This window comes from Podarcis muralis, chromosome Z, assembly GCF_964188315.1.
Source record: "Podarcis muralis chromosome Z, rPodMur119.hap1.1, whole genome shotgun sequence".
NCBI lineage: Eukaryota > Metazoa > Chordata > Lepidosauria > Squamata > Lacertidae > Podarcis > Podarcis muralis.
In genome coordinates, this window is record NC_135673.1 from 28,081,934 (window position 1) to 28,098,419 (window position 16,486).

At 41.0% G+C, this 16,486-nt stretch overlaps 1 protein-coding gene across 3 annotated transcripts in view; it reads right to left on the reverse strand.

Moving 5' to 3' along the window:
- Positions 1-9,973: 9,973 nt before the first annotated feature.
- FNDC3A (fibronectin type III domain containing 3A) overlaps positions 9,974-16,486 on the reverse strand; it is a 53,838-nt gene continuing 47,325 nt past the window's right edge. For all 3 annotated transcript variants that reach the window (XM_028714701.2, XM_028714700.2, XM_028714699.2), the window contains 4 exons: positions 15,606-15,818; positions 14,611-14,777; positions 13,925-14,046; positions 9,974-12,806 (listed from right to left, as the gene is read on the reverse strand). In XM_028714701.2, coding sequence (XP_028570534.2) covers positions 12,486-12,806; positions 13,925-14,046; positions 14,611-14,777; positions 15,606-15,818 — 823 coding nt within the window. In that variant the 3' untranslated portion in view covers positions 9,974-12,485. The remainder of the gene's footprint in view (positions 12,807-13,924; positions 14,047-14,610; positions 14,778-15,605; positions 15,819-16,486) is intronic.

Here is a 16,486-nt window from a genome sequence, read left to right on the forward strand (position 1 = left end):
ATAGATGATAGATAGATAGATAGATAGATAGATGATAGATAGATGATAGATAGATGATAGATAGATATAGATAGATGATAGATAGATAGATAGATAGATAGATAGATAGATGATAGATAGATGATAGATAGATGATAGATAGATAGATATAGATAGATAGATAGATGATAGACAGATAGACGATAGACGATAGATGATAGATAGATGTTAGATACAGCAATTCAAGAGCTCAGCTTCATTTACAGATGGATAAAGTTGTCTGTTTCAATTTCTCTTGTTTTCATTTTTGCAACATTAAATACAGTTCTTTGAATTTCTGCAGCAATTTTACTTTAGAAAGAAAATCTTTGTTAAAATTCATCAGGTTTTTTTGTGCTAATCTTTCCTAATAAGCACATTTTTGTCTTATATGCACATTTCAACAAGCTGCTTTCCCTGATATAATACACCTTTGTATGTTATTTTGCACTAACATATGCATTTCCCCCTAATATATGCATTTTAACGGTTAGAGAACTGCATGGCAAAATCTACTGCTTGCTCACATACCCTCCCCCCCCGACCCTGCCACACCTTGTGAATGTGAAAAATATGCTACATATCCGTTCAATGTGAAAGCATTAAAAGCAAATGGGGGAGAAAATCATGGCATTACAATTTCATTCTTTTAATTTCCGCATTCATCTTATTTATTTATTTTAAATTAGATCTATGGGGTGCATTCATTTTGTGTTTTGTTTTCAAAATGAGTGGCCCCTCACTCCTAGTCTAATCTGTAGCATTGTTTTTAAATACCAAGTCACAGACAGTTGAAGTAGATATTTCACACACAAACTAAGCTTTAAAAGGAATTGTTTGTTTGTTTTTAAAAAAATCAAACCATGCCACCAATAAACAAATGCAATAGAATCTTTTGTATACCTCAATTTCCCAGTGATGCAAGATTCCAGAGGTTCCAGACCTCATGCTTCCTTTTGGAAATGAGGCACAGCAGAGACTGTGGTGTCTTTAGGATATATATTTTATTTACATGTATATTCAACCTGAGTTTACGATGGATGGCTTCACAGCATAACACCCCAATAAGGTCCTGCTTCTCCTGTAGCTGCAGGCTTGGATGCTAGAGATCCAGCATGGCACTCTCTCTCCTTGCTGCTTTGCTTCTAGGTCACATCACTACAGTTCAACTATGCAAAGAGCCTGCTTCCTCCCCACAAAAACTCATATCTATCTATCATCTATCTATCTATCATCTATCTATCTATCATCTATCTATCATCTATCTATCTATCTATCTATCTATCTATCATCTATCTATCTATCTATCTATCATCTATCTATCTATCATCTATCTATCTATCTCTCTATCTCTCTATCTCTCTATCTCTCTATCTCTCTATCTCTCTATCATCTATCTATCTATCTATCTATCTATCATCTATCATCTTATCTATCTATCTATCTATCTATCTATCTATCTATCTATCATCTATCACCTATCTATCTATCTATCTATCATCTATCTATCATCTATCTATCTATCTATCTATCTATCTATCTATCTATCTATCTATATCTATCTATCTATCTATCTATCTATCTATCTATCTATCATCTATCTATCTATCATCTCTATCTCTATCTATCTATCTATCTATCTATCTATCTATCTATCATCTATCTATCTATCTCTCTATCATCTATCATCTATCTATCTATCTATCTATCTATCATCTATCTATCATCATCTATCATCTATCTATCTATCTATCTATCTATCTATCTATCTATCTATCTATCTATCTATCTATATCTATCATCTATCTATCATCTATCTATCTATCTATCTATCTATCTATCTATCTATCTATCTATCATCTATCTATCTATCTATCTATCTATCTATATCATCTACCATCTATCTATCTATCATCTATCTATCTATCTATCTATCTATCTATCTATCTATCTATCTATCTATCTCTATCATCTATCTATCTATCTATCTATCTATCTATCTATCTATCTATCATCTATATCTATCTATATCTATCTATCTATCTATCTATCTATCTATCTATCTATCTATATCTATCATCTATCTATCCATATAATCTATCATCATCTATCTATCATCTATTTATCTATCATCCATCCATCCATCCATCCATCCATCTATAAATCTATAACACAGGCAGCGACTATTTTGCGTGTGTCTGATTTACACACAACCACCAACGTGTGGGTCTTTTTTTTGTTCCAGGTACACAGGTCCCTCTCCATTCCCATCTACTTGGGCTGGAAGGATGCACCTGTCGAACACTGTCACTGTGTAATCTAAATGAAAAAATGATGCAGTGGGGAATATTCACATTTAGGCTACTTACAAATTAATGGCTTAAAACACAGTGAGGTCATTTCTCCCCCTACTGCGTACCCAGTCATATTTGTGTGCTGCTGTGCCAGAGAATGGGTGGGAATGTCGTCAACCTGCGTGACTCAGATCTTTGGTTTCCTTGCCCCTGCAGCCCCAACCATCCCAAACTATTCATGAAGCAGAGATGCACACATGCTTGGCAGCTGTCTCAAATACACACACTTCATCTGAACTGCAAAGAGAATGTGGCTTAGGTTTTCCCTTCAGATTAAAGCTCATTTGGGAGGAAAAGCACCAAACAGCAGTAATTCTCCAGAAACTAAAGGATAGCTCTTTATCGGGGGGGGGGGGGACATTGTGTGCACACAGATTCAAAATTGGTGGTGAGAGTGCAGGTACAGCCATAAACAGGCAGGTAGTGCCTTTTATTTAGAGCCCCAAAGTCCTGTCCCCCCCCCCAAAACAAGCAAGCTTTTGTGTTTTGATAAAATCTTCATTGGGCTGGATCATGATTGAATGTGTCGCTTACAGCCTTTGGTGCTAAAGGAAATCAGTTTGCACCAATCAAGCTAAGCTTGTTAGCACTGTCCCTATGACTATACCCCATAGAGCTGGCTTTGTCAAAACTGCTCTGTTTTATAAGTAGTGGGAAAGACAAAACGCTTACTGGCAGCCACACAAACTGCAAAGTGTGACAACATTTTACATTCTTATGTGTATAGGAAACAAAATACGAAAGAGGTGGCAGGTGTGTGTGCACACACCAACCCACCCACCCACCCACACCTCTTGGACCTAGTGAGGGAGATCTTATTGAAACGGCTTACTTTTCCATGGCTTCCCGATCCCTACCCTGTCAAATCATAGATAGCATCTGCCTCCATTGACTGAATCATTAAAAACTATTTTAAAAAACCCTGATCAGCACAATGCAATGCAAGAGCACCACTTATCCCAGGCACAAATCCTTATGGAGTCCTCATGCTTTTTACGTGTGATCGCCTTGAAACCATCAGCAAACTATAGATCACCCCTGAATCCACAGGTGTGTCCTGCGATTTGTTGTTGACTTTGTCATCTACCCATGTGAAGATCCATGAGGAACTGTGCTTTGGATCAGTGTTTTTGCGGTACTGGCAAGTATCAGATCAGCCTTAATTTGATGGGTTTTTCTTTTGGGTAGACCCCCAGGTAACATCATGTAAATTCAAGAAGACCTTTTTAAAATTTTACCCTAAAGAAAAGCAAGGAATCTGTGTGTGGACTTTTGTTGTGTGCACTGCACGTAGATAAACCATGGATGACAAGTGAGCAGAGGAGGTAGTCCCCACAGCATGCTCTCAAAACCCCAAATGCACACATGGGGCCCGATCTGCAGTGACTGTCAGTGGCTCAACAGGCATTGCCCCTACTTGGAGATGCCAAAAACTGAAACACAGGCCTTCTGAATGCAAAGAACATATGTTTGATGTGGCTTGATCACGGAAAGTCTTGATTTCTAGGCTTTGTTTCCTCCTCACAGTGGTACCGCCACCAAGCTTGGGGAGGAGGATGAACCGGTGTTTGTTCTGAGCTATGGTGACAGTGGCAGTGCTTGCAAGGAAGCATCCTGTTGACTTTTCATAGCTGCTGCTGCCAACCTCCTCTCATAGACAGCTTGTCCTGCAGCAGCTGCTGGAGAGCAGGAGGAGGAGGAGGAGGAGATGCTCCTACTGTCGAGGCCTAGCCTTGTGTGGCATACCAGCTCTGAGGGGTAAGCAGAGGGCAGGGCCACCTTGGACAGGAAGAAAGTGGGAGAGGAGAAGAGAAGAGCACAAGTCCTGGCAGAGCAACCTCCTCAGCTGCACCTTGCCCCATTTGGGTTCAATGAGTCTTACTCCCAACTGTGTACAATCTTATAATCAACCCTGGGAAACTATTCAGAGATGATAAAGGCATTCTACCTTATCTTGAGCCTTGCTCTTTCTCATTTCCTTGCATCCCAGTGTTTTATTTAGTTCAGTCCGCTTCCCCTCATTAATTTTCTTGGGTATTCTTTCATTTTCTGATCTCCTGCCTTGTATTTCATCTTCTCATGTCTTATCCCAAAAGATTTAAAATTGGGGAGGGAAGGCTATGATAAAATAACTTGGGGATAAGTATTGCTGGGGTGACGCCTTCAGAATCAAAGCAGCACAACTTAAACATAGGAGTGAATTAGACATAGAGATGTTATGAATATTGTTAAAAGAAGAGCATTATTTGTTTATCTGATTGTTTGCCTGAATGGCAGTTCAAATTTTGCTGTGCCAAATAACACTTTGATAAGCTTATGAAAACAGGAAAGTGCCAGAGAAAATGCTTCAGTCTAAAGTTAATTAAAGCTGTAATATCACTTGAGAATGTAGATCTGTTGACTGGTTTTTCTGGCCAGATTTCAACGAACTTCACACAAAATAATCAAGTCCTGGGGTAGTACAGCATCTCGCATTATCAGGAAGATTATGGATGGCAGCTGGGCTGGTTGATGATAGCGGGGGAAAAACAAGTTTTGCTAGCTGGAGAGATTATAACTATGCTTCCTAGTAGCGTAGATGGTTAAAATAATCACCACCACCACCGAATGTAGACTATATGTTTAGCAATCAGAGCTGAAATTCAGATGATCTGGAAATCTACATATGGAAAAATGCATATGGAACCTGATCATTTAATTTCATTAGTTCTTTCTTTCTAATTCTGAATGCTGATCCCAAAAGAATCTTTTTATGCACCAGGGGTTAATAATTGATGGAAAATTTGTGGCTTTTGTTTTGTTTTGTGCCTCGCTGGAATAATAGAAGAAGCTGTCAGTGACAATGGATGGAATGTTATGTACCATCTCATATGTGGATTTATTAGCGATGCTGAAAAAATTGCTAACAGGCTGATGTTATGTACCCATTATATGTATTGTACACATCCATATGTATGTCTTTTAGCTGCTGTGCTGCCGGCAGCAGTTTCTGGTGTAAAAACTGAAGAGGAACACATTGTACTCTGCCTAACTTGCATAATAATCGCTTGTAGCTGTGCTTCTTGGCTCCTAAACTCTAAAAAAACCTACCCATAATATTTCTTAATTCTTTTGTGTCACCCTTCTTTCAAGGAGCTCAGCATAGATGTTCTCCCCCCTCCCTGCCCCCTGCCCCATGTGAGGTTAGCATAGGTTGAAGGGCAGCATCTAGCTTACATTCCTATTTGTTTACATTCTAACCATTAGGCCACATTGCCTCTCAATATATAGATAGTGCTTGTGGGATGCAAGTAGGCACCCAGGCAGGTAGTGCTTGGTCCTGATGTGTTTTTGTCCTACCTTGCTCAAATGCATCTCTGTTTCTTTGTTGTAGGTTGCTTTGAGCATGATTTGTGTGTGTGTCTGTGTGTGTGTGTCTGTGGAAAAGTGGCATACAAATAAAATGAATGAATGAAGGTGGCATACATGCTACTCTCCTGCTTTTGTACCCTCACAGAGGTAGATTAAACTGAGCTATAGTAACTGGTTCAAAGGCACCCAGGGATCTTCATGCATTGAACCTGGGTCTCCCAAGTCCTAACATACACCCTAAAAAGAATGCCACTCTGGCCCTTTGACTGCTCCACAGAACTAGAGCAGCAGGAACCAGAAAAGGACATGATAACCCAGAGATCGAGCCTGAATGATCTCTACATCAAGGGTGGATCCAGGATAGAATCTGGTGGGAAGCTAATGTAAGCTGGCACATCTTCAATAAAGCCAAGTTAGAACCTAGTGAGTTATGAGAATAGCCTGCTAGAAGTTGGAAAGCAATGTATGGAACTCTGGTACAAGCAAGACATGGGTGCAACAGCACTCTCCTCTTGTGCAGTTTTTAGCACCTCGTATTCAGAAGCATGAAGGGACGTGGGTGGCGCTGTGGGTTAAACCACAGAGCCTAGGACTTGCCGATCAGAAGGTCAGCGGTTCGAATCCCCGCAACGGGGTGAGCTCCCATTGTTCAGTCCCTGCTCCTGCCAACCTAGCAGTTCGAAAGCACATCAAAGTGCAAGTAGATAAATAGGTACCGCTCTGGCGGGAAGGTAAACGGCGTTTCCGTGCGCTGCTCTGGTTTGCCAGAAGCGGCTTAGTCATGCTGGCCACATGACCTGGAAGCTGTATGCCAGCTCCCTTGGCCAATAAAGCGAGATGAGCGTTGCAAGCCCAGAGTCGGCCACGACTGGACCTAATGGTCAGGGGTCCCTTTACCTTTACCCTTATTCAGAAGCATGCTGGCTCCGACCGTAGAGAGAGAATATAGCTCTCAGGGTTAGTAGTCTTTGACAGCCTTATCTTCCATGAATCCGTCCAATCTTCTTTTAAAGCCTTGTGCATGAAATTCCATAATTTAACTGTTTACCACAACTATGCTCTTGCAACCCTGAATCTTCCAACGTGCAGCTTTTTCTTGGGGTGGGGATAATGTCCATGAGTTCTAGTATTACAAGGGAGGAAAACTTTTCTCTGTCCACTTCCTCCACACCATGTATAATTGTATACACACCTCTGGGTGGTCACTGGGATGGCCTCATGGATGCTTTAGTTGAGATTCCTGCATTGAAAGGAGATTGGGCTGGATGACTCTCAAGGTCCCTTCCAGTTCTATGGTTCCATGATTGTCTCCTCTTACTCTTTTCTCTAAACTAAAACAGCCCAAATGCTGTAATCTTTTTACACTGCCTTTTCAGACCATAATAATTATAGCTTGATAGAACTATTTTTGCTGGGCAGACCATTAAAATATATTCAGAGGCAAGGGCTTCTTCCACCTGCCTTGCCCAACCAGTAGCACAGATGGCAGTCACTATGCCACCATTTTGCAGTAGGCTGCTAAGCTGTTGCCCCTCCCACTTGCATTACCTTCAGCAATGCTGCCTGCATTATGGACACTTGCCATCCCTAAAACCACCACTTCGCAGTACCTTTCAGCACTCTCCAGCCTTGCCCACAAGCTGTTATGTTTGTGTATGTGCTTCTTTTTTAAATTAATACCTGCTCTGAACTGATACCTGCTCTTCAGATGACTTAAAATTTAAAAAATAAAAGTGTTTTTTTTAATAAATCAATCAATGGCACATTGAAGCAACATAGCCATCTAAAAGCAAGTTTAAGACCACAGATCTAGAAAGGCGCGAGAAAGAGTCATTTCATTTAAACTTAGGTGTCAGCTGGAAGAAACTGAAGCGGTTGCATGCCTAGCCAGAGAATGCCTTCGTTGACAGCAATGGGGTTCTGAAGCACCTCTTAAGGTACAGGGAGGCACAAATGAAAGTAGTCATTCAGGTACTCAGTGCCATTAAATGATTTTAACAATGAAACCTTATGCATCAGAGTAAAGCCCGTTGACTTCAATGGGGCTTATTCCTTAGTGTGTTTAAAATTTCAGCATTAACAGGTCCCTCTGAACCATGGGTAGGCAAACTAAGGCCTGGGGACTGGATCCCAATCGCCTTCTAAATCCGGCCCGTGGATGGTCCAGGAATCTCTTTGTTTTTACATGAGTAGAATGTGTGCTTTTATTTAAAATGCATCTCTGGATTATTTGTGGGGCATAGGAATTTGATCATACATATTTTTTCAAAATATAGTCTGCCCCCCCCCCACAAGGTCTGAGGGACAGTGGACCAACCCCCTGCTGAAAAAGCCCCCTGCTGACCCCTGAACACCAGTTTATGGGAACTGCAGGTGAGAAGAGCGCTGTTGCAATCAGGTCCTCCTTGCACACTAGTCATAGGCATCTGGTTGGCCACTGCTAGAGCAGGATACTGGTCCAGATGGGCCTTGGGCCTGATCCAGCAGGGCTCTTCTTGTGTTCTTAAAATGGACAGGGGAAAGGCACATTGGGGTGTTCAAAATGCCATTTAGAAACAAAAATCAAAAGAACACATTACCTCTTCATTCTAAAGAAATTATTTGTGGGGCCTACCTGGTGTTTTTACATGAGCGGAAGGTGTGCTTTTATTTAAAATGCATCTCTGGGTGATTTGTGGGGCATAGGAATTCGTTCATTCCCCCCCCCCCCCCCAAAATATAGTCTGGCTCCCCACAAGGTCCGAGGGACAGTGGACCGGACCCCTGCTGAAAAAGTTTGCTAACCCCTGCTGTGCCCAGAAACAGACTAAAAGGGTGTAAAACAGCAGCAACATGTTTAAGGTAGCAATCTAGCCATTGTATTTTTGAATTAGCTGCAGTTTCTGAACTGCTTTCAAGCCAGTCCCACACTTAAATTACAGTAATCCAGTTAGGATGGTTCTAGGGCAAGCCTTTGTCTGTGCAGAATGAGTTGCAGCTAGTGAAAAGGTGCTGTACATTTACAGAGGCTACCTAAGCCATCAAGCCATCAAAGACAAAGCTGAATCTAACAGTACCCTCCTTGTTCTCCTAGTTGTTGGTGGTTTTTTTTTTTGAGGGGGTGCAGGGTTGCACTCCAACTAAACAAGTTGAACTGTCACCCAGGAATTCGTATGGCTGCAGTGCCTGTCGCAGGTGAGAAGCTGAAATAAATTGCCAGAAAATGCCCTGAGCATGAGGAATCTGGAAGAAATTCCAGAGCACGGCCCAAGAAGGGTACATGGCAAAAAGTGTGGAAGCTTGAGATTTTTACTTTTAAAATTGAGGTTTCTATTCCTTATAGGATACAAGCTTAGAAATTTGTCCATGTCTTCTTGCTACTTTTCCCCATTTAAATTATTGGAATTAGGCAGAATTGGGGAAGGGCAGTAGCTCAATGGTTGAGCATATCCTATTTGCACGCAGAACTTCCAATAGGGCAAGGAAAGAACCTTCTGTCACACCATGGAGGACCCTCATCAATCAATGTGCACAGGTAAAAAGGTAAAGGACTCCTGGATGGTTATGTTCAGTCAAAGGCGACTCTGGGGTTGCGGCGCTCATCTTGCTTTCAGGCCGAGGGAACAGGCATTTGTCCACAGACAGCTTTCTGGGTCATATGGCCAGCTTGACTAAACCTCTTCTGGTGCAATGGAACACCGTGACGGAAACCAGAGTGAGCACACAGAAACCCCATTTACTTTCCCGCTGCAGCGGTACCTATTTATCATGTTGCACTAGTATGCTTTTGAACTGCTAGGTTGGCAGGAGCTGAGACAAAGCAATGGGAGCTCACCCCATCACGAGGATTTGAACTGCCGATCTTCTGATTGGCAAGCCCAAAAGGCTCAGTGGTTTAGACCACAGCGCCACCCGCCAATGTGGACAATACTAAGCTAGATGGACCATTGGTGTAAGGAAGTTTCTATGTTTGAGAGAGATGCATTATGCATGTTAAATTTTCTGCCTTTTTCATTAAAAAAAACACCATGATACAAAACATCTCTTTGAAATTGGCCATAACATGAAAATAAAGTTAGAACCAAGAATGAGAAAGTCTGGCCAAAGTGTGCGTGGACATGGAATTTTACCTGTAGTGGTTAGTGCCTCAACAGTTCTTTTTATATGCTCCTTGAGGTCTGACTCTTGCAACTATATATAAACAAGGGTCTGTGGCCCCTCCCTTCTTCATGCATCACCATACACGACACATAATAATTCCACAAACCCAATGGGAAAAAAATTGTATCTTTATTGGCCATATTAAATATATTATCTATTTGATAGTTACAATTTAGTAATACGATGCCTGGCAGGTTTAACATAAGTATGAAATACAGCAAAAATAAAAATAAAAAAAAATACAAGAGAAAAGGGGATCTAATACATTAATGCCACTAGAGTACATCAGCCTGGAATGTATAGTCGTAAATATAAAATTCTACCATTATGTTCTCCAGTAAATCATCTGGACATATAAACATTTGGTGGCAAATACAAATACAAATTAAACTTTTAACTTTCCAGGAAGTCATAATTTTGGTTAGTATTTATTCAAAAAAACCTAATTTTTTTTTTTAAAAAATTGTATCTGACATACTATTGCCAATTAAATAAGACTCTGTATTCCCTCCCAATCATTTTTGTCAGAGAGTTCAGCAAAAACACACCCTTTGGCAACAGAAATCTGCTGACAATCTATTGTTTTATATAAAAAGTGAAGTATGAAAAAAAAATCAGGTTGTAAACGTTCCTGTGAACTAAAAGACACTAACGTTTGTATAAAACTCTTTCGAACATTGAAGAGAGGCTTCCATTACAATATATGATAAACTTAAAAGTTCTTCTACAAGTAGAACAATACATTCAAACATAGTTTCCAGAATTTTTTAAAAAAAATCAAAATAAATAGATCACAAAAAGGAGAGTACATTTTTTTTTGAAAAAGATTAATTTCAGATTGCACCATATATCTACTTTTAAGATAGTTAAGTGATATGTGTGTCTGTGTGTATGTGTCTGTGTGTGTGTGTGTGTGTTTCCACCCAGGTGTGAAATGCATACACAATGCCACAAATCTTAATTTACCATTATGAACTAACAGCCAGTTGAGAAACACTTTTATGATGTTCTGTTGTCTGAAGCAGAGGCATCTCAAGCTAAACTGACTTACACATTACATCCACTGTCCCACGTACAAGTGCAAATGCTCTGATGTTTCATAAAGTATAACTGTTAGGTTTCTCTTATTAGTTAAACGGAACAAACTTATTAGTTTGAACTTGGATTTATTTGTCCAAAATGAAATAGGCTGATTCCAGCTTTCGAAGGAGCGTGAACGTAAAGACAACATTTAATTACTTATACTTCACAGGTACCTGCTGCAGAGGCTTGACAAAGAACAGTCTTATGTAGTGCATGATATTCACCCCCCTGTCCCCCCAAAACAAAACAAAACAACAACACTATTCCACCCAAAGCCAGACCTGCCACTGAAGATTTCATCACATAACTGAAAAGACTTTGGAACCACAAAAACAATGGAATATGAAACTGCTACCAAGGAGACAGCAATTCCCTTTAAAAAATTTAAAACTTTTTTAAAAGCAAGGTTCATTTTCACATGTGACTTGATCAGTTGGATTACACTGGAGAGAATCCCAAGAACTTAAAAAAAGTGAAAAGAACCGACCACAGTTTGAATCTTTTTTTAAAAAATTTATGTTAAGAATAGTACAAAAAGCATTTGCTCAGTTTGAGCCAAATAGTGGAACATTTATCATAAATGCACTTTTTGTTCTCATTAAAGACAAAAAAAATTCTGTGCTTTTCCTCTGAAAAAACACACACGCCGCAGTGGTGTTCAATCAGAAAGCACAGGGCGTTACTGTTCTCTCAGAGAGTGAACTCTGATTGGGCCTACAAGTTGCTTACCAACGAGAGAGAAAGCATTTCATTCAGAAATGTTACAGTATAGAAGGGGGAGTATTTTGCCACGTTACATACCAATGCAAATCCTTCTGTACTTAGGTGAATCTTGGTGCCTTGAGGTGCTTTTGATAAAAAAAAAACCTCCTAAGAATGCAGACACCTTCTATGACCCTTGGCTCTTGAAGTGATAAATCTAACTACTAGAATCCCAAAGATAAAATGATCAGAAAAGTAGAAGTTGCTAAGATTTTGGTTTCGTTTCGGTCTACAGTATATATCTGTTGTGGTATGCTCTAGCAATGTTCTTTAATACAGTACTGTTCTAAGCCGAACCATCTTTGCTGCTGTATATCTCCCATGTGCAGAGCTTGGGCTGAAGAGGCTGAGCTCCCCCCCCCACACCAATCCTTTCTTGGCTTTGAATAAAAATCTTGCTATGAGGATTTTCCAGCTCTCTGAGAATCACAAGTGCATATTAAGGCAGCTTGCTTGCTTTATTTATTTATTTTGCTGTTTTCAACAGCTAACCCTGATTAGAAGATGCATAACTATGTGGTAATAGGGATTTTCTTCTGCTCTTCTTCTTACCCCTCCACCCCTGGGAAGGAAGAGTTTGCGGTGGAGGGGGTGGGAGGGGGAGAAGTTCTACCTACCCAGCCTCGCTGTTAAAAAAAGTCCAGCAGCAAAAATGGAAACGTGGGTCTTATACAATCATTCCCAGTTAGCATTTTAGTTGGAATTTACATAAATACCCAAGGCATAAAACTTCTGTATGAAAAATAACAAGCCGAGTATTGAAGTCGACCCGCAAGCTCACTCGCTTACGATCACAAAGTACTGAATGAGAACAGCAAATGAAATGGCAACTATTGCAAAGATGACGAGAAGCAGGAAGGCAAACTGTTCGTCGCTGAGCGCCTTCTTGCGTTTCGTGAGGTCGGGGCCGGCATCTGTGTTTGGTGCTGCTGACGCCTGTTTCTGAGATGAGAACACTGCGTAAGGACTATATGGTCCAAAGAGTTCCTGGGATCCAGTGCCGTCATTATGCTGGCGTCCAGCACACACCCTGAATCGGTATTCACAGTTATTCTGAATGTTGGTAACACGGAATGAAGTCTCTGGTCCCTTGTATACCTAAGGAAGGAACAAATACATACGTATCAAATTTTAATCACATTCAAGTACGTTCTAAGTGCTACTGAATAGGAACGTATGAGGCTGTCAAATATAGACTGTCATATCGCAAGCCCATCTAGGTCAGCAAGGATGGCCAGCAGCTCTCCAGTGTTTCAGACAGTGGTCTTTCTCAGTCCTACCTGGCTGTGCTGGAGATTAACATGGGACAAAGAGAAGGTTGTAGATCACTTGGCACTTCAGCCTAGAATAGCTGGGTCTGCCTGCTCCAACCTATTGCCTTTTATATGTTTTGGACTACAACTCCCATAAAAAAACCATCTGGAAGGCAACAGGTTGGGGCAGGCAGGCCCAGTTCATTTCTCAACTGTACTCATCCACAAAGTACAGTGTTTTGGAGTTTAAAATAATCACAATGAGCGGGGCTTGTTTGATAGGAACATGACAAATGTAGAATTTACAGTCACATTACTAGAGACATAAGTCTTTAGAAACAGGGGTGTCAACCTGTTTATCATCTCAGTGAGAACTAGGCCAGTGAATTGTGTCCAATAACGGACCTGGGTTAGTCATGTCCATTCAGTCTGGTGGGTGTACGCTGAGTAGAATTGAGCACTGGCTACAATCTAGAGTCTTGAAACAGTGGTATGGAACCTGTGGCCTTTCAAATATTGTTGGGACTCCTATCAGCCCTTGCCAATGTGGTCAAGTATCAGGTGTGACAGAGTTGCAGTCCTCAATAACTAGAGGGTCATTGGTCCCCTCTCCCCTGCTTGGCAGTTTCATTAATTCTGCTACCACAAATAACCACAATAATGTTATTTTCTTCATGAGTTGGATTCCCTGCTCAAGAGAATTGAGGACACGCATGAGAGTAATGGTCAGGACCACCACCTTCTGTTCTAATTCTTAAAATGAGACAACAAATGACAACAATATTTTTCAAAGGGAACATGCTTCTTCCCTGCTTCAGGAAATACCCTACACAACACCAGTCTTCTGAACACAGGGTATTTTGATCTAGCAGTTCAAACAAATACATATAATAAAAATGACCTTTTGCCACAAGTTTAAAAAATTACCTAAGAATCAAACAGAAGAGAGATAACTGAGATTACCTGATCAACTTCCCTCCCACAGGCAAGTTGTAAAATGTAAACAATGGCATCACGTTTCATTGGCTGTAAAGTCTCCCATGTGACCTCACAGACGTTATCTCCCACTTGTTGCACTTTGGGTGCTGAAAAGAGGAAATTCATAACTCAGATCTTAGAAATCCATTTAAAATGTTGTGCATGTTCTCAGCTTGCAATGTAAGACAGCATATGCATACCTGTGGTCATTTCCATTTAATTAAAGTTTTGCCCCAGGAAGAAGAAGGAGGAGGAGGAGGAGGTGGTGCAGGAGGCCCAAGGGTGGCTTCTTGGTTCTGAATTTTAAAACCCTTGCAATGCCGGCAACCCAAAGTAGAACAAAACTGGTGTGTGCAAATAACTTGTCCACATTTCCAAAGTGTAAGCAAAACACAGTAAATGTGACACTTTAAGGCAGCCTAAGCTAAGGTCCATCTCACCAAGATGTTTCTCCCAGCGATAAGCAAGGTACATGTAGAAGATTCTGGTTTCATCCCCAGTGACTACAAATCATAGGTACACTACCTTTCTACATGGAGGCTTATTACATTCTGTGCCAGCACTGTGTTACCACTCTTTGAACAGAGGTATTGCCCTGCATTGCCTCTAACATTGGAACCCCTACTTCCGAGTTTCCCTTGCTTAAATAACACATGATAAAATGTCCTCACCTTTCAGAGCAGGTGGTGTAGATTTGGTTGTGGTGAACGCGTAAACTTTAGAAAATTCTCCATTACCAGCATCGTTGCATGCTTGAATTCTAAAGTAATATTTAGTGGATTCGCTAAGCCGCTGCACTTTGAACGTGTGACAAGGTCCACTGTAGATAGTAACGAATCTGCAGGGTTGGGGAAAAGATATGTATGTTATAGACTCCGAAGCACAACTAATCATGCCTGTTTGCTTCTTTTCAAGATACACATTCTTTTCAAGATGCACATTCTGATAAGTTGGTCTCTTCCGCTCTTTATTTCCTTGATTCCTGTAGCTATGTTAATCTCCAGAAGAGGAGAAACACTGTCAAGTGGCAACTACTGAGTAACATTTGAGGGCATTTTTTAAAAAAGGCTTATCTATGCTTCTACATGATCCAAGTGGCATGATGTTTTGGAGTGCTCCATCTACCAACAACTACTGGTCCAATAAAATTAAAAGTCAGGAAGGAGGCTTCTTTTTCATTCAGATCAGTTCTCTTTATGTGGTAGACAGACTATGTCTTCCATCCTCATCCACTCAGTACATATGCTCTTCTGCAGACGCTACTGGATAGCTATGTGCAACTGTAATGATCTATTACTGTTAATTTATATGCCAATACAGGCTTCGGGGCAGTTTACAAGTATAAAAAGCAATCTAAAAGCTGTACTGCCCAGCTTGTGAGATGGATTCTTAGGTTCTACCTAGAATAGTGTTGGCATGATGCGAGACCTACACACAAATGTTTTTGAATGTTAAGCCTATGAATACCCCCCCCCCCCAGTGGCAGACACCACCAAGAGGGGTGGGGAGGTGATCTCTCATTCTCCACTATGGGTAAGTAGGAGAGTGATCTGGGTATGCATGTCGTCCAATCTGGCATCTTCTGAAACCTTGAAGAGCTCCTGAATATTAAAAACAAAACAAAAACTCACTTGATCATGAGAACCAAGACACAGGCAGCTCTCACCTGCCAGCTTTAACTTCCATCTCGAGGTTGAAATGTGTTGTACTGGTGGCTACAGCTCTGCCAGGGCCGTCACCCCATTTTAGCTTAAGGCTCTGGTAACTAAAGACTGCACATTCCATTTGTGGGGGCTGCGGAGGTAAAGGCTTTGTTTTTGCTTTAATGTGGTGGCTGAAGGGACCAGTTCCGAGACTGTTAAAGGCTTGGATTCGGATTCTAAGAGAGAATGAAGGGAAGAAAACTTGTCATTAAGATAAAATTATTGCTTAGTTGTTTTTTTTAACCACAACTCATTGCAGAAGTGGGTTTTTAAAAACATTTTCAAAGCCACAGGACTACAATGATAAACAGAAAATGGTTTCCTGCCAACATCCACTTTGTAGCATCCATCTACTAGGGATGCTAGAAAGACAGAAGGACAGAAGAAAAAAAGAGAGAAGTTTTAACAGGTACATTTACCCCAATCACAACTGTGCACTGTGGAGTCATCTCTTCTACACGTCACGCTCAGTGATGTGCTTCAGATGTCACATTAAATCATAGTTAAAAATAACTGGTTTAATGCATGGGTGGGAAACCTCTACCCTCTGGAGCTAACTAGGCCCACCAGGCCTCCCCATTTGGTTTGGGAGAAGCCAAGGTGGCAAAGCCAGGCTCTGCTGCCCTACACTGGACATCACACACAATGGGGGTAGGTAAGAATCTGGCTCAGCCCTATATTGTGCAAGGCAGTGTTTTGAAAAGGGCTTCTGAAGACCACTGTGGGCAAAAAGGGTCACCGGATGTCATTGTGACATCAGGTGACTGACCCACCTGTCAAATGCATCCCCATGAGGGATGGGGGAAGAAGATAATCTGGTTCACCACTCTTCTAGTGTCGGTCA